General features: G+C 32.7%; 1 protein-coding gene across 3 annotated transcripts; it reads right to left on the minus strand.

Moving 5' to 3' along the window:
* Positions 1-3,252: 3,252 nt before the first annotated feature.
* LOC149730563 (uncharacterized) lies at positions 3,253-23,932 on the minus strand. 3 transcript variants are annotated; one of them, XM_089885342.1, is made up of 38 exons: positions 23,774-23,932; positions 23,192-23,341; positions 22,431-22,625; positions 22,011-22,123; positions 21,423-21,514; positions 21,125-21,195; positions 20,407-20,647; positions 19,660-19,775; positions 19,124-19,250; positions 18,602-18,762; positions 17,808-17,951; positions 17,340-17,444; positions 16,937-16,992; positions 16,653-16,759; positions 16,431-16,499; positions 16,035-16,219; positions 15,588-15,797; positions 14,946-15,074; positions 14,569-14,669; positions 14,438-14,512; positions 13,941-14,104; positions 13,480-13,611; positions 13,178-13,234; positions 12,808-12,936; positions 12,158-12,345; positions 11,805-11,878; positions 11,193-11,314; positions 9,996-10,106; positions 9,228-9,311; positions 8,723-8,841; positions 8,360-8,450; positions 7,347-7,973; positions 6,873-7,026; positions 6,418-6,536; positions 6,036-6,179; positions 5,108-5,273; positions 4,127-4,540; positions 3,253-3,358 (listed from the first exon to the last, which is right to left on the minus strand). In XM_089885342.1, exons 1-38 carry the CDS (start codon positions 23,816-23,818, stop codon positions 3,331-3,333), a joined length of 5,415 nt encoding a protein of 1,804 aa, XP_089741468.1. In that variant the 5' UTR covers positions 23,819-23,932; the 3' UTR covers positions 3,253-3,330. The 3 variants fall into 3 exon arrangements, with proteins under 3 accessions (XP_089741468.1, XP_089741467.1, XP_089741466.1); XM_089885341.1 differs by having other exon boundaries at positions 16,035-16,204; positions 16,653-16,786; XM_089885340.1 differs by having other exon boundaries at positions 16,653-16,786.
* Between the last annotated feature and the right edge of the window lie 341 nt (positions 23,933-24,273).

The following is a 24,273-nucleotide window of genomic DNA, read 5'->3' on the forward strand; positions in this document are numbered from 1 at the left end:
TCCCTCACAAAGTTACACATGTGGTTACTTGTAAGCCGGCACATAGTTTTAAAACAAAACACCCAGGTTTTAACAACTGTTACTTCCAGGACAAATTTTTTATAATATTTTTTATTACTGATCTTTTTTATCAATGATGTTTTTCATTAATTATGTTTTTTATTGTTTTGTTTAAATAACTGTGTTTTAAAAAATATATTATTATTAAAAATTTTACTAAAAAAAATATTATTGATAAAAATATTATAAATAAAAATATAATTAATTTAAAAAAACATTAATAGTAAAAATTTTATTGATAATAAACATTATTTTTAAAAATATTATTGATAATAAACATTATTTTTAAAAATATTATTGATAATAATAATATAAATAAAAATATAATTAATTTAAAAAAACATTAATAGTAAAAATTTTATTGATAATAAACATTATTTTTAAAAATATTATTGATAATAATAATATAAATAAAAATATAATTAATTTAAAAAAACATTAATAGTAAAAATTTTATTGATAATAAACATTATTTTTAAAAATATTATTGATAAAAAATATTATTAATAAAAAAATTATTAATACAAAATATTGTCGATAAAAAACATAATTAATTTAAAATATTATTAATTAAAAATATTATTAATTAAAAATATTATTAATTAAAAATATTATTAATTAAAATTATTATTAATAAAAATATTATTGATAAAAAAATATTTTTTATAAAAATTATTATTGATAAAAATTTTATTAATAAAAAACATATTTGATTGAAATAAAAATATTATTAATAAAATATTATTAAAAAAAAAAATTATTGAAAAAAATATTATTGATAAAATTATTATTAATAAAAAACATAATTAAATAAAAATATTATAGAATAAAAACATTATTAATAAAACAAATTATTGATAAAAATATTATTGATGAAAATATTATTCATAAAAGTTATTCTTAATAAAAATGGTATTATTAAAAAAATAGTTTTGATAAAAAAACATTATTAATAAAAAAATAATGTTGATAAAATAAAAAACATTATTAATAAAAATATTATTGATAAAAAATATTATTATTAAAAATATTATCGATAAAAAATATTATTTATAAACATAATATTAATAAAAACATTATTGATAAATATATTATTTATAAAAAACATAATTAAATAAAAATATTATTGATTAAATATATAATTAAAAAAAAACATTATTAATAAAAATATTATTAATAAAAATAATATTATTAAAAACATTATTAATAAAAAAATTATTATTAAAAAAATATTTTTGATAAAAAACATTATTTTTACAAATATTACTGATAAAAACATTATTAATAAAAATATTATTGATAAAAAATATTATTATTAAAAATATTATCGATAAAAAATATTATTTATAAAAAACATAATAAATTTAAAATTTTATTAATAAAAACATTATTAATAAAAATCATAATTAATTAAAAACATTATGGATTAAAAATATTATTAATAAAAAAATTATTATTAAAAAAATATTTTTGATAAAAAACATTATTAATACAAATATTAATAATAAAAAATGATTTATAAACAAATATTACTGATAAAAAATATTATTAATTAAAAATATTATTAATTAAAAATATTATTATTTAAAATTATTATTAATTAAAAAATATTATGGAATAAAAATTATTATTAATAAAAATAGTTTTGATAAAAAAACATTATTAATAAAATATATTATTAAAAAAAACATTAATATTAAAACAATTATTGATAAAAAAACATTATTAATAAAATATATTATTAAAAAAAACATTAATATTAAAACAATTATTGATAAAAAAATATTATTAATAAAAATAATATTATTAAAAACATTATTAATAAAAATAATATTATTAAAAACATTATTAATAAAAAAATATTGTCGATAAAAAATTTTATTGATAAAAATATTATTGATAAAAATATTATTCATAAAAATTATTATTAATAAAAATATTTTTGATAAAAAAACATTATTGATTAAAGTAAAAATATTATTAATAAAAAAAAATAATTGAAAAAAATACTATTGATAAAAAAACATTATTAATAGAAAATATTATTAAAAAAAACATTAATATTAAAACAATTATTGATAAAAAAATATTATTAATAAACATAATATTATTAAAAAAATTATTAATAAAAACATAATTATTAAAAAAATAATGTTAAATAAAAATATTTTTGATACAAATATTATTGATAAAAACTATTATGTATAAAAAGCATGATTAAATTAAAATATTATTGATTAAATATATAATTATTAAAAAATATTATTTATAAAAAAACATAATAAATTTAAAATTTTATTGATAAAAAATTATTAATAAAAAAAAATTATTGATAAAAAATATTATTAATAAAAATATTATTAATTAAAAATATTATTAATAAAAATATAATAAATTAAAAATATTGTTATTTAAAAGTATTAATAATAAAAATACTATTAATAAAAAAAAAATATTGATAACAAATATTATTAATAAAAAACATATTGTTAAAAATATTATCGATAAAAAATCACTATTTATAAAAACATAATTAATTAAAAATATTATTGATTAAAAATATTATTATTAAAAAAATATTATTATTAAAAAAATAATATTAATAAAAAACATTATTAATTGAAAATATTACTGATAAAAAACATTAATAATAAATAATATTAATATAAAATATTATTCATAAAAAACATAATTAATTAAAAATATTATTGATAAAAAATATTATACACCTCTGCATTAGTATTAATGGGGTAAAATAGTTTTATTGATGTATTTTATCAAGATTATTTTAATAAAAAATATTATTTATCAATTATTTTTCTCTTTAAAAAATCGTGTGTTTTTTTGTTTTAAAATATTAAAAAAATCTTGTTTTGAGAGATTTGAAACAGCTTGCTGCACTAGGACAACATGTTAATGTTAACTTTAGAGTAATCTTGTATATTCACTGTATTGTTTTGTTACATTTAAATTAGGAGTTGTCAATATAGAACCAGCTACTGTAACTTTGAGTTGTAAAAACGTCTCGGATGTTGGCAATTTGTGCGCTAATTGACAAGTTATAGAAAGTTTTAGCGTGTTTTGTAAAAACATTAATATTTTAATATATTGCAAAACATGAAGAGAAATTGGACAATACTCGGACAAAACATTATTTTTTTCAAATAATTTTCCGGTAATTAAGACAAACAATTTCCCTTTACAATTGTTTTATTTCGAAATAGCAGTTATGTTCGGTAATTACATAAATTCTTGGTTTGCGTTGAATCTTTACCTCCATCCAGAAAATGAGGGTTTGCTGCAATATAACAAACTTAATGTTCAGATGCAGAAATACAAATACTAATTATTGTTACTGTACATATAGAGCTACAGTAAATACGTGACTGACGATGCCATTTAGGCGAAACATATATATCTTTTATTATACAATTGCTTGGACTTGATTTTTGTTTGTTACGTTTTGTTTAATATGTTATAATTATTGAATATATATGTCTGATACATTCATCAAATCACTAGCATTGCGAGTCGGAAAATATGCAAACAAGTGGAGACAACTACAATATTGTGGTGACAACTTATCTAGTGCTTGTACATTACACGCAGTGGTAGAAAGGTAGCCATGGTAACCACGGCCCGATGCTGCCATCATGTGGGGTGGTGTTTGACCAAGACACTTAACGTAATTGCTTCAACATGATGGATTATTAAGGGTTGTCCAAACTATGACAGCAATGCAGAAAAACAATAACCCACAAAGTTACATACGTGGTAACTAATAAGCAGGCACAAGGTGTATGAAACTTAACACGCGCGCTATAATGATTGTCTTTGCCCTGCCATGCGAGGATAAATAAGTTACATACGTGGTAACCTGTAAGTGGGCACGAGGTGTACGTAACAGAACACTCATCGTGTTATAAAGACTATCGTTTCCCGTCATGCGAGGATAAGTTAAATTGATTCAGAAGCAATATAGAAGCTGTGCATACACAATGCCACAACACTTATCATGACATGAAATCACTGTGTGACCACCTATGTATAAATATAAATAATTCACCTTGGTTGGCCTGGTGGCTGTTGTTGTTGTTGTGAACCAAATGAACCAAAACTTGGCTGGTTTGAACCAAAAGAAGGGGCAGCAGACGAACCAAAACCACCAGTGTTTCCAGACCCAAAAGCTCCAGTGTTTCCAGATCCAAAAGCTCCAGTGTTTCCAGATCCAAAAGCTCCAGTGTTTCCAGATCCGAAACCACTAGTGTTTCCAGACCCAAAAGTACCAGTGTTTCCAGATCCGAAACCTTCAGTGTTTCCAGATCCAAAAGCTCCAGCGTTTCCAGATCCGAAACCTCCAGTGCTTCCAGATCCAAAACCTCCAGTGTTTCCAGATCCAAAACCTCCAGTGTTTCCAGATCCAAAACCTCCAGTGTTTCCAGCCAAGGAGCCAAACCCAGGGGTATCAGAATTTGCGAATCTAAGAATTATTTTTATATTATTTTAAAACAAATAAATTAAAAACCAACACTAAATAAACTAGTTACATTTTATTAATTAGAATGAGTAGTTTTTTTAAGATTTGGTGTAAAATTTATCATAACTTCCTATTAAAGAGTCCAACATCAAGGCACGCCATGGAACCTGGGAATTGGGACAAGGGTTGGCCATTCCCCCAACATTGTATATGCACATTCTATTCTATATGGGTGAGGTACTACAGTGAGGCATGCCATGGGACCTGGGATTTAGACCAGGGTTGACCCGTTACCCCAACATTGTATATGCACATTCTATTCTGTATGGGTGAGGTCCTACAGTGAGGCACACCATGGGACCTGGGATTTAGACCAGGGTTGACCCGTTACCCCAACATTGTATATGCACATTCTATTCTATATGGGTGAGGTCCTACAGCGAGGCATGCCATAGTATCTGGGATTTAGACCAGAGTTGACCCAATAACTTGACACTCAAGTTATATTAGGTTTACTAACACGTTATAAAGATTTTCCATCTCCCCAATAAAAATCATAAAAATTCTTACGATGAAAATCCTCCAGCGGAACCAAAAGGTTTTTCACTCGGTGCCGCTGATGAGCCGAACCCAGGTGAAGCAGCCGACCCAAAACCCCCAAAACTTGGGGGGGACCCGAAAGTAGGTTTGGCCCCAAAAGCTGACCCGCTACCAAACACGGGAGGGGAACCGAAACCTGGGGGGAAATGTTTGGGTTAATGTGGGTAATTTTTAGGGGGCTTTTAATTTCTATCAGTATTAATGGGGTAAACAACAATGGGTAATATTTGGGGTAATGTTGGGTAATTATATTGGGGTAATTATTAGGGGGCTTTTAATTTAAGTATTAATGGGGTAAACAATAGGGGTCAATATTTGGGTCTGGGTGGTTGCAATGCATGGTTTAATACATAGAGGTTTACTAATAAGGAAGAGATAAATTTTACCAAATGTTCAAAGGTTTAAATTTTTAATCCTCGGTTGTCGAAATACAAAGAAGGATTTGGGAGCTGAATAAAACTATGTTAGTAAACCAGGTATGAGGAAGTTTGTAGCTGCTATATATAAGTTCCTGGCATAGTGTTAAAAGTAAATGCTGAAACTATAGTAAACTATTTCGTAGCTCAGCGTTGCTACCATTGTGGGCGTATGTGTTCTTGGGGAAGACACTTAAATATTGCTTCAACCTATCGGTTACTAACTAATAGGTTGTCCAAACAAAAAAACAATCACCACAAAGTCACATATATAGTAACTTGTAAATGGGCACCAGGTGTATGGAAATGAACACCTGTGTTGTGTATGTCAACGGGAACGTGTTTGACCTTGAGGTGTTTCATTTTAAACTACGTTACATACAGTATATGCGTGGTATAAAACCACCATGGATGGTCAATGGAACAGCCTTGCACCTCGCTACCACGGATAAAATAGAAATCATAAATAATTTCAATCTCACCGCCAGGTGTCGTGGTTGAGAAGGCATTGTTCTGTGACTGTGATGTCACAGAGCCAAACGAGCTTGGTTTGCCGAACCCCGAAGATTGTCCGAAAGCGGAAAAAGTTGAGCCAGTGTTGCCAAACAAAGATTTCGTTTCTGTAGCTGAAAAGTGTTGACCAATGAAATTACAATATTAAAAAAAAAAAATTTTTTTTAAATTGATAAATTGAATATGAGAAATGTTTTCTATTTCGATTTATTTAGTAAATGTATCTAATTAGTTGGAATTTGAAGTTTAGAGTCACTCCACACTTTGATCTCTAGATCTGTTTGTGACATAGCTTTTAAAAAAAAAAAAATAATTTAGGAAAAGGGCTTCTTGTAATAGAAGCCAACTAACTTGATGTAGCATCTGTAGTAGAAACAGGTGAAGCAAATGGATTGACATTGGAAGGTTGTTTTGGTGTCGAACCTAATCCACTAAAGAACCCCCCACCCCCACCAAACGATGGGGCAGCTCTGGAGGAAAAAGTGAAAAAGTGTTTAAGTACAATCATGTTCTTCTAATTGAGTGAGACCCTAAAGTGTGACACACCATGGATATTTGAATTTACACCCAATATAACAATACTAACACTACAATGCAATGTTTATAAATTTGTAGGCAGTTGAGAAAAATCTATACAAATGCTATATCCATATCCAGCGGCGCAGCTAGAAAAAAAGGGGGGGGGGGAGGGAGTTTTATTCAAAAAAATTTCATTTTTTTAAAAAATTATTATTATTATCTTTTTTGGTTTATAAGGGGGGGGGGATTGAGAAGAAATTACTATCGTACATTTTAACGCAACTAACCCAAAGCCAGTAGCAGGAGCGCTTGACACGGCAATACTCTCAGGTTCGGATGAAATATTAACATTAGACCCAACACCCTGTGTGTCGGGGGCTTCACTTTTGCTGGAGGAACCAAAAACCCCAACACTTGATGGCGTGGTTTGGCCGAACGTGCCTGGGGAAAATATTGGAATAGTTGTCAGGAGCTGTAAAAGGTCTTCTAGACCCCACTGGTAGAGTTTATAGACACTTAATAATAGAGATTCTATTAGGGTGAGGAGATTTGTGTTATAACTTGACAGGGTCCAGGGAGCAGTAAGTACAAGGTATATAAAATTAAAATGTATAAAGTGCAAAACAGGGCATGCATTTAAATTTAACATCACGCATAATATATAAATATGTTTGCTGCCATCCAGACATCACTAATTCAGTTTACAAACACTCAGTAATATATTCTATTATATATGGGTGAGGTATGTAAAACAAACTTACTTTTTGCATCTTTATTGGAGCTGAAAAGTCCCGGAAACGGAGATGAAAATGATGAAGTTGTGGTTGCTGCTCCGAACCCAACTGATGAGGTCGGAGCAATAGTGGTTGTGCTTGGGATCGAGAATGAAAATCCTGTTTTAGTTGATGTTTCGGGTGCGTTTGTATCTTCTTGTGTTGGTTGGGGGGCAGTTGTGGTCACGAGTGTTGCTGGTTTATCATGTATAGGGGGGGTGGTGGGTTGGGTAGCGGGGGTGTCCGGTGGAGGGGTGTTAGCGACATCTGGTGTTGACTTGCTACTGACATCTGGTGGTGGTGGTGTTGGGGTGGCATCTTGAGTTGGCTTGCTAGCAACCTCGTGTGGTTGTGGTAACAAGCGATGACGGGGCTTACTACCGCCTTCTACTGACGCAACGTTAGGCCCTCCCAACAACAACGCGCCCGGTTCGCTTGACACCGATTCCGTGGAAGCCGACTTGCTTGACACTGCGCTTGTCACGGCACCTGTCACGGTGTTAGAAGCCATGCCACCTGTTGTGGTATTAGAAGCCATGCCATGGGAGCCAAACAACCCGGCACTGGCACTTGATGACCTCATTACTGAGGAGGATTTTTCACCAGATGCCAAATCTTTGAAAATATTAATTTCAAATTACAAATGTGATTTGTAATGAATGCAGGACCATCTGGCCTACAAAGTCTACATTTTATACTCATAGTGCTTAAACTTTAGTGGTCTGTGACCCCCTTCACAGACACTCAACACTATAAATATATATTTACATTCGATATTTTATATTTACATCCAATATTTTATATACCAGAAAGTTTCCACACTTTAGTATTTTATGGCCCATTTCCTATCTGTTACCCAACCATTGTGGTCCCTGCTCCATCACAAGTATCGCCAACAACAACAGAGGTCAAACTCGGCACAAATAAAACACTTTTTACCCAAAAGTTCCTGAATTTTTTGTTAATTTAACCCAAACAATTAAGCGTATATCAGCACAGACCTGTGGACAATGAACTACTCTTCGCGTGGTTTGTTTTGATCGAAACTTCAGAAGTTTTTGGAGCGAATGAAAATCCAAAGTTTGGTTTTGCCTGGAAATAAATCACAAATATTAAAACTTAATATATATATACGACACACTTACCAAAGTTTATATTTAAAACTAAAACTTTTTAGTTATATTGGATGTTAAAATACACTGTGTAAAAGAAAGCATGAACCAAAAGCGCACATAAAAGAGCAGTGATATAACGAAAAATAATAAAAAAAAATTTGAGGAAGATTAAATAATTTTTATAAAATAATTTTGCAGATAACTGTTTTTACAAAGTGCATGAAATATTATATGAATTATCATTGTTACCGATGAATTGCCAAATGGTGAAATCACAAATGACTGTTTGTTTGATCCAGTGTTGCCAGTTTGCAGTGTTGCCGATTGTGAAGTTTTATTTGATTGGTCAACACTGGGTTTTAACAGTTCTAGAAGAAAAAAATATTTATTGTAACTTTTTTATCCTCGCATTGCAGGGCAACAACAGTCGTTATAACACGGGTGTTTTGTTTCATACACCTCAAGCCATCTTACAAGTTACCACGTATGTAACTTTGTTCTTTTGTTGTTTGGCTGATAACTCAATACTCAAATACAAACATATAATTGTTGTAGCACCAAGATTCCATTTTAATGCCAACAGAAGTCTCTTTTTTTACTAACAGTCGTATTTTGGGGTAATGTGCCAATCCAAGCCTTAATCCTATGACCCATGAAATGCCACACTGCAAGATCCCATCCATATGGAATAGAACACTTAAATGTAATTTTTACAACACAATAAGTTTCATTATTCTATCAACCCCATTATTACCTGCCAATGGTGATTGTTTCTGCATCGAAGTCACATCAGATAAACTTCCCGACTTCAAAATGGAAGGTTGTGAAAACAAGTTACCTGAATGTCAATCAAGGTTAAACAAGTGGTTCATATACTTTCATGTTAACGAGTGACTTTGATAATTTCTTAACCTGCAGTTTTCCTCAAATAGTCTGAGGATTTTTATTTTAATTGTAAAAGAGATCTTTTGGTCATTGTTTGTTTCGCGATCTTTATTTTCAAACTATTAAAAAAAATTATTTTGCATGTTGATAAAACTAGTAACACCTCAACGTCACAGGTTCACTTTAGAAAGCTTTGGACGGTTAATGTTCCTAAGGTAGATGCGAAAGAAACTTTACAGCTTGCCATATTTGTAAGAGGCATTACTTCTATGTTTGATATCTTAGAGGAATTTGCGCAGTTGGTGTTTGTGTTTTTATTCTCAGTTGTTAATAAATTGTTGTTAAAACAGGGAAGTTTTCCATGTGCGGCCCCCGCAACGAATATAAATCTGTGATTTGGCCCGTGCAATGAAAAAGGTTGCCGAACCTCTTCTGTAAATAATGCGATCCTAAGATACTTCGCTGTTATTATATATTCATGTTGTTGATCTTTTGCGTGAACCGGTGTGTATTTAAGAATCGATTGCATAATTTTGATGAGTGACATCCCCTTGGCCTTGGTTGTGTGATCACGTGCATAAAACGATTGGTAGAAAAAAAGATATTGAATTAAAATGATAAGAAAACCAAGTGTTACCTGTTGATCCCATCTTAGGTGAAGTTGACAATGAGAATCCAGGTTTTGATGTTAGATTTGGAAACACTGGTTTACTAGTAGTTGGTGGGGGGTTGTCCACTGGAGCTGGGGCTATAGTTTTATAAATAGACTGAAGTCAGTTTAGTAAAATGTTGTATTGACCAGGTATGTATGCATAAGTGCCAAATATTTACAAGTTCAGGGGAGGCAGGGATAGTTGGACACACAATCCTGTGAAACAAATCTAACATACATTATTGTAATGTTTACTGATTATTGCAGTGCAGAAAATTCCATGGTTGGCCTGCCCACCCTGCCACCCCAGGTTTGGCCCCTATGTTGTATTCCATATTATTAACAAGGGAATAGTTAGTTTTATTGCATGCAATCTGATATTAAGTCTCAAACATCCGAAACAGACGCTATAATAGCTGTATTATTATTCATGGAATCATATGAGCACTTTTATATCGTAACGTTAGTTGTGCTGGTAAACATACAATAATAACTAATGAAAACAGAGCAATGTTTTGTTTAATGTTTACATACTGTAGTATAGAATAAGACTAGGAAAACGAGGGGAAATATGACCACCCCACCATTACTACTTAATGTTGCTGTGTATTGTGTTAGTAGATTAAAATTAATAAACTACATATTAATCTGTACCTTTCGTACACACATAACAAATATACAATTAGAATGCACCACATAACATACATAAACAACCCCCTCACTTTACTGCTGTGAGTTTTTTACATGTGAGTTACATTTTTTATGAGTTACATAAACTTTTTATTTAGTTACATAAACATATCTTCTTTTTTTTCATATTTTTATAAAATTACATTTTGAATTGCATGTAAGTTACATTTTTTATGAGTTATATAAACTTTAAGTAAGTTACATACATAAATATACATAGTTTTTTTTATATTTTTATTGAGCTGCATAAAAGAGTTTTTTTATGAGTTACATAAACTTTTTATTTAATTACATAAACATATCTTCTTTTTTTTCATAATTTTATAAAGGTCCATTTTATGAGCTATATAAACAAACATGGCTTCCCCACCTTTGTTGCTGTGAGATACATTATGAATTGCATGTGAGTTACATTTTTTATAACTTATATAAACTTATATAAATACATTTTCTTCATATTTTTATTGAGCTGCATAAACATGGTTTTCCCACCGTTATTGCTTGGTGTAGGTTTCATCAGCATGGATGAAACAGATTGTTGTTGTTGCGTTTCAGCGAGGACGGTGTTCAAAACTTTCTGCACCTCAGCAGCAGCACCCGGTGGTACGTCCGTCCTGGAAATTAATTTTGAAATTATAAAACAGAGGAATGATTTTTAATTGGGTTGAATAATTTTTTATCACATTATCGGCAATAAAAAAAAAACATCCAGGTAAAATCTACATTTTTCAACGATAGTTTTGCATATATCGTCTGTATAAATTTTAGTTTTATGTATTTCTTATAAAAGGCTTTAACATCAGGAGATGACAATACTGTTACATTCTGTAATGAGACAACTTAACATAAAACCCATGACATGCCTCACTGTAGGACCTCACCCACATAGAATAGAATGTGCATATACAATGTTGGGATAATGAGCCAACTCTGGTCTAAACCCCAGGTCCCATGGCGTGCCTTACTGTAGGACCTTACCCATATAGAATGGAATGTGCATATACAATGTTGGGGTAATGACTAATGGGTCAACTTTGCCTAAATCCCGGACATGTCCAATGTCAGACCTCGCTGTAGGAACATTATATTACATAGAAATCTTACTTTGCTTCAAACTTTGCTTCAAACTTTGGAATCAAAGATTCAGTTGGTTCCTTCAGCTCCTTGATGTTAACAACCTGATAATAGATATGGTTATGGGGAGGTTTTACTTGAAGTTTATGTGTAAGATATCATGTAGGGGTGATGGGGCAACTATACCATGGTGTCTTGCTATAAGACACCAACTATATATATATATAATAGAAACTTAAAAATTTACTCTCGAAACCAAAACAATTCATGTAAAAGATAGAAATAATAAAAAACCAATAAGTTCTTGCAATAGAAATAACACAATCCTGACGCAAGTTGTCACATATCATAGAATGATAATTAATAATAGAAATTATATAAACCATTGGTGGGTTGTTGAGGTTAGATGCTGCCTCCTTGTGGTGAATCGGGATCTCTGTTCGTCGTGTCTCGCTCGTGCTTCCAACACCGGATGGCGCACCATACGTCAAGGTTGACTGACCTTGAAGTAATGGTTCAAAGGTAGCGGGTTCTGATTGGTTCGTTTGAAAAGCTTTGTTTCCTGTAGTTGCTGCACAAAAAATAAAAACATTAATTCCAAAAAAATGAAAAACTAAATTGGATTTCAAATTTCACAGTTCGAAGTGTTTTACTTGAATAAATTGTGTTTTAGGAATTTATTTGGCAACACTGTTGTTAAATATTGTCGCATAACAAATAACAATGTAAAATGATTGCGCAACACTGTTAAAAATTAATTTGTAAACGATAAAAATCTTTTTAACTTATTGTGCAACACTGTTCAAAAGTAACTGGTAAACACTAGAAACTTTTTCTATTTTTATTGGCGCAAATTACCAAATGATACTAAGTCACATACTGTCCTAAACTTAGTAATACAAGTAATATACATGGTAACTCATAAGCAGGCATTAGGTGTATGAAACAGAACGCCCGTTTTATAACGACCACCATTGCCGGCCACGCAAAAATAAATAAGGTAAATACATTCATTTAAAAAACAAATACTTACCAGCAAATGGTTGGAAGGGTGGTTGGTTGGTTTGTGGTGTATGGGATGGTTGTTCTACTGGTTGCAAATATGGTTGTATTGGTTGTTTTGTTGCTACTTTGAGTGGTTGAGTGAAGGTTTTACCAGCAGCTTGAAAAAAAAATTAAATAAAACAATTTGTTTTCCATGTAGTGACTCTAACTCACGTATATATTTTTAACACCTAGAAAAAAAGGACAAAATCTTATTTTTCTAATGTAAATAACTGGTAATTTATCATAAAAAATTTAGACTGTTATAAAGTGAAATAAACATTCATACTGCTATATAGGTAGCTTATTATTACAATATACATTTGAATTAAAAACTTGATTATGACATCACAACCAACCTTTGATACCCCACAAAGGCATTGCACCACCATCAGAGGGCACAGGAGAGCTGGATTCTAAAAATATAAGATATTTATATTTTTGTAACCGGGTTTGAGGTGTAAGAACCAAAACACCCATGTTATAATGACTGTCAATGTCCCACTATGCAAGGATAAATAAGTTACATTTATTTATTAATTTAATATCGACCAAAAAATACATATTTCCAAATTTAACCTTGTCATAAAAAAATGTTTTGTTTATTGCATTGTTTATTTTTTATAAAAATAAAGAAATGTAAAAAAAAGACTAAACTTACCTGAATAATCAGTCGATGTCTCTGTTGTACATTCTGTTGATTTACTTTCAGTTGAAATTGTTCGTGTGCTGATTGATGGACGTTGTTGTTTCATTGATGGCATTGTTGGGGCAATAATACGAGACTTGTTTGCTAACAATGACAAACATAATGTGTATTCCAAGAAGTTCAAAAACACTTAATAAAATCGACCACCAAAGTATATGCACCGGGCAGCGAATGCAAACCACACGCTATATTTTACTGCAGCATCGCAAAATAGAATGCGTGGGGTAATGGGCAAGTTTGGCAAAAATTTACGATCTCATGGGATGCCTTACGGTAAAACCTCACCCATATAGAATAGAATATATAATGTTATGGTAGTGGCCCTAGTGGGCTCAATCTGGCCTTAAATCCCAGATCCCATGGCATACTTCCTTGTAGGGCCTCACCCATATAGAATATAATACCGAACAAACCTGCTAGCATAGATCGAACTGGAGTCGTTTTCCTCGATGACAACAAATGACTGAGTTGGCTCATTTTCTTGGGTGATATTTTGGGGGCAATTGGGGTCAAATTGGGGTCACCACCCGGGGAATCTTGGTTACGGATCAACGAGTTTGCCATGGTGGGTAAATCACTAGAATAGAAATAATATAAACCATTAAATTGGACACCAAACCTGGGGTTCCCATAAATGGGTATTAATTCACGGGAATGAAAAGGTGTATCTCATTTCATTGTTTAGTTAAAACGCTCCGGACTCTACAGAGATTCAATCATATTTTGCAGTTCTTTTTGTAAAATATTTTTTAAGAAACTGTTATGTGAACAATTTAATCACTTTGATAAAAAACACCGATGTGGATGCAAAAAGTATTCTATATTTATGCTGTCTGTTTGTGTTGAAACCGACCATAAATTCATGTTTTATGCAAATAATTATTATTTAGTTTGTCACTAATGTGCTTACCCATCGCCAGCGGTTGTGTTTCTCGTTTTTCCCATCGGTGAATAATTCGTACACACCGTGTTTAACAATCTTAGACTGTGAGAAAACAATTGCATTATTACATCATTATATTTAATTGTTACGCAACATACTTATCCATTTGTTGACCCAACAATGTGATTTGTAATTCTTGCTGGTGTAAGATTGTTGTTTGGTTCGTGATTGCTTTCATGATGGAGTTTCGTTCATCCATCTGTATTCATATGATGTATCATGGGATCATTAGATGTATCATGCAATTATATGATGTATCATATAATCATATGATGTATCATGGGATCATATGATGTATCATGGAATCATATAAAAAGCTTGGTAAGAAATCATTGGCAATCAAAAGATTATAGTTTTGTATTTGTTTTAAAATTTGAACCAGTTTAACTTATTTCATATTTTTAAAATATTTTTCCTATATTTTTAACATTTAAAGGAAAAAAATATTTCGACAAAATTTAAAATAATTTTTCACTTCTATTCTCCTCTCTGTCTTCTTGGCAGATGACGAAGATTTCTCACGGGATTTCCTCCATTGATCATTAAGAGCAACATCCACTTCAAGGATTGCATCCCGGACATACTGATGCAAGAAACGGATCTCCTGGGAGCATGGAAGAGATTGTATTAGGGTAAGGTGTTTAGTGAGTTTATTACCCCAACACCCAGGGTGCTACCATCTAGACCCCACTAAGGCAGATTATAGACACTCAATAATTTAGATTCTATTCTATAAGGGTGAGGTCTTCAGAGAGGCACACCCGAGACCTGGGATGTAGGTCTATTACCCCAAAACCCAGGGTGCTACCATCTAAACCCCACTGAGGCGGTTTATAGACACTCAATAATAGAGATTATGTTCTATAAGAATGAGGTCTTCAGTGAGGCACACCTGAGACCTGGGATGTAAAAACCATTCGAGGTATCGAACCAAAAGTTGGTTTGTTAAACTCGTATGGTCATTTGACATCTATTAGATGAGGCCGCGTAGTGTTTTTGTTCGAAATAACCAAAATATCTGCAAGTGTTTGCAACCTGTAGTTTTATTAGGAACCCGTGCAACCATATAGATCTGGTCGTTACATCTTCCTATTATACAAGCAACCCCATCACTCACCTTCATTTTCCTTTGGTCCGATAAATCCAGTGGTCTCGACACAAGTGCGTCTCTGTACGACGGATTTTTAGCTCTTTGGTCACGAGTTTGTGCGTGTTGTAACGCAGCGTAGGATTCAACGCATAATGTTCTCGTTGCATTTATTTCTTCATGTTGTTCTAATGTGGTTTTCGCAATCTCGTTGCGGAATAATGACAAAGATTCAATTCCCTGTGAAAATAAATGCAAACAATAAACATTGGAAAAAATAGAATATTACCGGAAATATAATGTAAAGCATTAAACACTAAAAACTTAGACGGAAAACAGGGTTAACATAAATGTAATAACCCAGAAGAAAAATAAAAATATAAACAAAAGCAAAAATTGATGGTGACACTGCTAAAAATTATCAACATTATTGTTAAACCATTGGAAACACTGCAAAAATTAAGTTCCCATTGTCACCTGTTTTAGAGCGATCTTCTCTTCAGCACCACCAAGTGATGAAATCTCAGAATCCGTCATTTTAAAATCAGAGAAAAAGTTTTTCATTTCGTTTTCGAAATCATTCACCTCGTTAAACAAACTGTCAGCTAAGGAGTCGCCTTCGGGGCCGGAGTACGAACTCATTCGCTCTGTTAATGGTGTTTCTATGTGTTAAAGGGATGTACGTCATTGAGTTGCTTTAACCCAGTGGCCACTAATTGGTTGTCCAAATTGTCAGCCATACATAAACAACCATTCACAAAGTGACATAACATGGTAACTTGTAAGTTTTGTAGGGTTTATGAAACAGAACACCTGTTTGATTTGCACATTATACACATAATAGATGCCATACTGACATATTTATGTTTATACCTCTTGCTTTGTTCAACACGGGGGTTCTTTTTAAACCAACTTCAGCTGGATTGATTGTTGATGATATACCTGGATAATAATGATTATGATGTCATAATGTGTTTGTGAGGTAAATACTGTCTGCATTATTTGACATAGGAAAAAAAAAACGAAAAAAATTAGTAAAACAAAATAAAAAATGTTTCAGAACAAAAAACTTAAAAACAAGAGAGCAAACCCCACCTTTGATATTAGTCGCACCAGTGAACGCAGGTTTAACGTTATGCTTCAGTGATTCAACGGGAGGCACTGACTTCTCAGGTTGGGGAATTCCCTTTCCAACGTTCAAACTGTCGGTCCGAGATAAAATTTTCAAACTGAAAGTTAATAGAGTGTATAGATACGTTCGTAGACAAATCCTGAATTATTGGAAAGCTGAAACAATTTGTATCAATATGAAATTTATTATATAAAAAGAAAATGTGAAATGAAAAATTGAAAATGATTTTTTTTTAGTAAAACCTCACCCCCTAGTTTCTTGCTTTGACTCTACAACACTTGGAGATTTTCCAACAGGCGGTGTCTGGTGAAAAACATTCCTGGTTATTTTGATTATTTATTTAAACCAATTTCTAAAACAACCTCCAACCAACGCATATTAGAACCCTTGGCCCGCCAAACAGAATCCCATAATCTATTTATTTTGTTGAGGTTACAACCTTTAAACTGTATAGATTTTAATTAGCGGCCATAAGAAAAAAATTATATAGGCATGAAAAATGCATTGTAATCATTGTTGTATTAATTTACCACTTTATTCATAGACATGCAAAATGCACTATATGTGACCTACTAAAAATAGCTGAAAAATAGCTAAAAATATAATACAACTAACATTTGGAAAATAAACCATTGGTTTTAATATCTTACTGTTGCCTTTGGAGCTAAGTTAGTGAAGGATGAAATGAGAGCTTTTTGTGACAAAGGAGCTTCTTTCTTTGGTTGGTTGTCAATACGTGGTTGTAGTGGTGAAACCTGGGACCAGATAAAGTGGTCTCCTTACTTATTATTATATGTACTTTAGTGTGATAAGTATCAGCCTACTATTTCAAGTCAGTTTAGATTTGTACTAGGAATAATGGGGAGCTTAAAGTGTTAGTTTTGTAAGTTACTTGACTATTCCTTTAGAAAAAAATCACCCACAAAGTTACATATGGTAACTAATAAGCGGGCACGAGAAGACTGTTATTGTGTCGTACAAACTTAATAGCTGAACATAACGAACACTAGAATTACAATAATCAGAGGAAAATATGTGCTTGGTTATACAACAAGGGCAGGAGAATTCATCAGTTTCATTTAAACAATGAAAAACAATTCCAATCAATTGAAACTTACCATCAAAGATTCATTAGCATTGATAGGCCTTGGTTGCAACCCTGACCTCGGGGTGCTTGTAGTCACCAACAATGATGGTTTGCTTGATAGTTTGGGTTTCCCACCAAGTGTGGCCGTGGTGGAGGTGGATTCTGCTTGTCCAACCTTGGAAGAGGGAGTTTTTTTTATTGTATGCAGGTTAGGTCGTAAAGTATTGTGTCCTATATAGGATATATGGGACACAATACTGTAGGACCTAAATTGTATGAATGAATATACCTGGGGTTTAGGCATTTGAGGGTTTTGTATTTTAACATATACAGAATTTAACTTGAATTCTATGTTTTATATATGGGTGAGGTTTTACAGAGGCATGCCTAAAGCTTACTCCACAGTTGGCCCATAACCACAACATTGTAAATGCACATTCTATTCTATATAGGTGAGATCTCACAGTGAGGCACACCATGGGACCTGGGATTTATGCCAGAGTTGGCCCTTTACCCCAACGTTGTGTATGTACATTATATTCTATACAGGTCCTATCCTTTTATAATGGGACAAGCCCAAGACCAGGAAGGCCATAGTTAACATAGATAAATGTGGAGAACTACTTAGATTCGTTATCAACAAATATCAGTGATAACTTAACAGTAATATTATATGTTGATCCATGGCGATTCACCATGTTTGTGCACAAGGGTGTCTTTTTCCTAACATGTATAAACCTTGCATTTTGTATTCATTTGCCTGTTAAATTCATTGCTCACAATAAGCATTAACCGCTTCAATACGTTAATCTATACAATACTCACTGTAGGCACCAATGTTCTTTCTCCATCCAGTGTTAATTCCTTGGCTTCTGTTATCAAGTTAGGGTAACCCCCTTGTAGATTAATGATATGAAACAACGAAAGTTGGAGCGAGTTTGACAGAAGGCAGAGAACCGGCATCGGTTCGCAATCTTGCGAATCATCTATATGGATTAATATATGTTTTATAGTTGTCATGACTTGCGGCAATGGGTTTTAAAACTTTGGCCGAGTCTCAGAACTTCTGCCTCACTGCAGAACCTCGCCCATATAGATTTTGTCATAATTTATTATGCAATAAATATTAATTATCAATTATCAGTATATTTCAACTTCGCCAGTTATAAAAACAGCAGGAAATGTACACGGGAAGTGGTTTCTTTCAATTTGATATAGGTGAGGTCCTACAAGGATGCACGCCAAACAATGTGCCAAACAGGCAGAATACAAGCTTATTATGACATCACTTACAAATATGATTAATGATTATGGCATCACATGACATGAATATGACATCACACTTACCGATTATCAACCGATCTTTCATGGTAGTGATTATAGCCCCTCCTAGTGGGGAAGGTTCAATATCCTGCGAAACCATTTGAAGTTGAGCTCGACATGAATCATCCAAATCCCAAATCTCCCACATTCCCTGGGTAACCAATTGTTGTTATAAAATTTGGGTGTCACTGATATATGTGTGCATGGTCTGGCGCTGTGGCCTAGTGGTTTCGGCGCCTGCGTCGAAACTAAAGTGGCTCCAGTTCCATGCTCGACGGCAGTACTATACTTATACTGATCAGCGTATGTGACCTCATTATAAAGGAACACTTATTGTTATTATTAATTATTTTTACTTTTAGTTACCACATTTTTAGTCAACCAACTAATAATTTCTGTGCTTAGCTTATTACAGAAAACAGTCCGTTATAATTTAACAACTAAATTTAGTTGATAGAATTTAGGCGGTGACTAGTTTGGACGAATGCCACCCATACTTGGGTAAACTGAATGAGTAAAAACATCTTATTTGTATTGACTTGTGTTTTATTCCAACCAACCTTAGCTTTATCTTTCCCAATAACAGCAGCTTCGGCAGCATTAGTTGAACACAACAACATCAACTCCCATTTGTCCATGAATAACGTGACGTATTGGGTCGGTCTGGGACCTTCGCCTGTGGTGGGTAAACAGGAATAACAATTACAATACTAAAAGTAGAAACATGACCTAACACTTTGGTTAATGGGCCAACTGCAATACATCTCCATAAGACCTCACCCATAGAGAACGTATAACAGACTTTGGTATACATACACCAGGTTTGGGGAACGAATACACATCTGTTTTACGACACAGATCTTCTTGCTTAGTGGTTGCCAAACTAGGGTCTGTACAGCAGTTTCAGAGGGTTCGCAATGTATAGCCATGGTTATGATTAGGATGTTTTTTTGACACCATAAAGCAGTGCTCTTCAACCTTTTATGGGTTGGTGAACCCCTAAAGTTGTTGCGTCGAACTCATGCACCCCTGATTGCTTTAACGTAAAAAAAGTTTCACAATTCCCAGTGATGCAAGATATAGAATTCATATAAAAAAATGTACGAAAGTGGCTAAATTGGTTAAAAAAGTTTAAAATGAAAAAATATTGCTGAAAATTGTTGAAGTTTGTGATGCACCCTTGTATACCTTTTTGCACTGGTGCACCCCTGGCATATTTTGGTGCACCCTAGGGTGCACTGTGCACACCGGTTGAAGAGCACTGCCATAAAGCATTATAGGTTCAATCTTGCTACATAAATCCTTACTATAACAAGGATCCTCATAATTCCTCCACGATATAGCTTTGTTTTGATCCTTAGAATGCGGTAACGTGGCAACAAACACTGTAGGTCCACCACTAGGTAGAGCTGTTTCATCCTCATTGTTGTCGGGGGCAACGGTGTACGTAACGGCCACTTGGAGCGTCGAGAGCCACGTTACGTTCGATGCTTTTACTTTTCGATCAATGAAGGGGCAAGGAGGAACCACACGTCGTATTTCCATCGTCTGTTTATATTGAATGTTTATGTCTATTTGTAAAAATGGTTCTTAAACTATGACAGCAATTTACATAAATTATAGCTATTGTAGGGTTTTTTTTCGTGTATTTAACTTTTTTAGACTGCACTGGTTTCTTAAAAAAATTTTTCCTAGAAACCAGCTCTCTGCCTTTTGCATTTTTATAACAAGAGTCCTCTTTAGTGACACACCACTCTTTACGATATTGATATGTAAAGAACTAAGAATCATTTTTTTGCTTAGGAATACATGTACAGCTACAACTTACAGGACAGTAAAGGTGGCTGTACACAGTATTCGGAATTTTGTCTGTTTTGTCCGGATTTCGCTGCGGCATGCGGAATTAGACACGGGTTTGCATACGACTTCGCAAGCGAATTCGCATGCCGGATACTGTGTACAGCCACCTTAAGTCTTTTTCTAGAAACTAATTAAACTAGTTAAGTAGTTAGATTAAAGACGTACCGGTGTAAACTGTTGTATAGAACCATCTTTCTTCCCAATCATCATTTGTTTGCCTTTTGGACTCCAACATACTAAACAACAACATAGAAATAATGTAACGTATCAAATATATTTTATTCATAGAAAACATATGAAAAATGAATATTAAAATATTATAAAAAGTTTAATATAATTCACAGAAACTAATTGCAAAGTGGTTTTATTATTTTATCATAAATTCCAAAACTTTGCAATACTAACATTTCATTATTGCATAAAAATATTACAACTTACAACTGTATTGTTACATCTTAATCACCTGACAATGCGTTGAAATCTTCAGATTTTTTGGCAACTTCGGCAACAGTGTCTTTAACTGACAGAACATGAAACGAACCGTTTGAAACGCAACTGTAATGTTATAATAGCAATAACTGGTATGTGAACCAAAACGCTAAATGTAAATGAAAGTTTGAAACGCAACTGTAAACAATAATGGGTCAGATGAAACATTAAACAAGAAAATTCAATCACTTGTAATTTATAAGCTAAAGAACATCAGTTTGTTACAGTAAAGATTTCAAGCAAAACAAAGTTTTTTATGAACTGCTTACTGGGCAAGATACCAAAGGGAGATTTATTAACTGTGATGTCTCATACCATGGTAGTTCATGGTACATACAAGTTGATACAACTCATTAACAAAGTGCTACGTTGATGCCATTTATTTTATAATAACAGGCCAACAATCGCCTAAATCTCAAGTCTTTTAAAATATAGGAAAGGCAGAGATCGTTGATCACATATTCCTGTGAAACAAATCCAACTTATTGCCTACCAATATTTACTAATTAATGCAAAACTCCAAATTAGGCCTACCCAGGTTTACCACCACTCTTGAACTTACATTGTGATATGTCCCACCATTTCTGATCCCGGGTTCCACTGCAGATCGACAACTGAATGTTCCACAGATTTGCTCAACATAAACATTGAGAATGGCGTCTTGGTCGGTTTGTTCTAAAATATTTATCGATCTTAATTTTCACACAGGGTGTAGCAATTTTGAGACCAATAACCTTACACTATTTGTATGAAATCTTATAAGAAATACCATGCACAGAAGAACACTTAAGTTATGTCATGTGCTAATTGAAGGGATGTCAAAATGCTTTTCTAATTTACTATACAAGCTCCAACTTCGAGCATCCCTAAATTTTTAGGCCTGACAAAAACAGCCTTGTGCATTAAAACATGCTATAATATCTTTACTTTTAGACCATTTTAAAAGCTTTGCAACAACTTTAGCTTTCATTACTAAACCAACCTTGTTCATAAGATTCCTGACGTCAAAGAATAATATTTGAAGTCCCTTGTCACTGCTACTGCATACAGCAAGGGTCAAGTTATCGGAACTGACAGCGATCCAGCTTGGCGGTGCGCGCAGGGCAACAGACACGAGGGGTTCTGTTGTGGTTTGCTCATCTTTTGCGGCAGTTACCAAACTTGAGACTGAGAGAACCTTTGAAGAGTTGATCGTTATATAGATTTTAATATATAATAAATTATTAATGTATATATAATTATATATATATGTTGCAAGAAAGTTTGCTAGGTGTAATATGTTAATGCATAAACCAAACCTAAGCACAAAACACTGCTGAATCACTCTCACTGCCAGTAGCATTGAATTGGAGGTGGTGTATGAAAAACAATAAAATAGGAAAATAAGCATTACAAGAAAAAGAGAAAAATCTTATATGTGGCTTCGGGTGCAAACCAGTCTGCAGAGTATGGCAGTTCCTGACAAGATCTCGTGTATGCAAAAGGGTTATTTTTCATGTTCGCGCATGCTATCATTAAAAATCGTTGTGCAAAGCACATACATTTCCAAGCCACATTAGAAAATTCTACTTAATTTGTTACATATTTTTTTCATTGTTTAATTAATTAGCGTGCATGGGACAAATTAGGGGTGCACCACCAAAAGTTTGTAAACAAATTCGCTTGTGCCCCTGGCCACCCGCTATACTCTGCAGACTGGGGTAAATACACAGACTTGTATGAGTCGCTATTCTTTTAAATCACCTTAAACCCATCAGTAGAGCCAGTGAACAGCAGCCCATATTGGTTTGCAACAGCTACAAGCGATGTCCGAGATTTGGGGCAGATAAAGTCTTCTGTAGCAGTCGCACCAAATGATATTTGGCCAAACTCACGAAACTGGAATTCCTTTGGCTGAAACAAGTTCATTATGTATATTATCGCCTAGTTCATGAGTACTTGAAGTTTTGTAAGGTACTGGTTAAGAATCTTCTCCCCCCTACATTACTTACTCATCACGCTTCACGAACCCAGACATAAAACATAACCACTAACTAATAGTAATGACCTCTGACAACCAAACACTAACAATTACACCGACCTAAAATGTAAAGTACGAGAGGCATTTTCACTAGTGAAGAGCCCTATTACACGGACGGGAAAATAGATTGGAGGTTAAATTGTTGGTATGCTAAGCTCCCTACTTCTCATGTCTATTGCAAGAACGCGACTTTGTGTTGGTTAACAAAACTCTAAATATCCGTAAAATCTAATACAAATACACTAAGGGATTTAGTCACGAACTAATTTTAGGTTTTATATTACCAGCTAGTAATCCGAACTTACAGTTTTCTGCGTTTCGGGAGGAAACGAATCGTCTTCTTCCGCCATTTCCCTTAAATATTATCAATCTAAATCCTATACCACACTACTTGAACAAAACCTAATAAAATCTATTATAAACAACAAAACACACGTTGTAAAAGTAAGTTTTTATGGCGGGACAATTTGTAAATATATTTTGTTTACATTTTGGCAGATATAAGATTTTTATGAATTCCAAAAAGGATGAAGTACAGTTTGGAAACGTTTACAAATGTAACTGTGCCCAAAATAAAATAAGTGGTTTAAACTAAACGGAAATGTAGAAAATTAAAAAGTAGGTTTGACGTAGTATCAACTTAATGTTTAAAATCAGTTTCATCCCACTTTATCGTTTAAAAACACGTTTTTTGAATTACTAAATTCAACAGGTGTCCTACTGTGGTCAAATACGTCACGATTTTGTAATGTAATATTTTGACAAATATCGGTTGCTTAATCATAGATATCTAAACATATAGATA

The sequence above is a fragment of the Ciona robusta genome, chromosome 9, assembly GCF_009617815.1.
Source record: "Ciona robusta chromosome 9, ASM961781v2".
Taxonomy (NCBI): domain Eukaryota; kingdom Metazoa; phylum Chordata; class Ascidiacea; order Phlebobranchia; family Cionidae; genus Ciona; species Ciona robusta.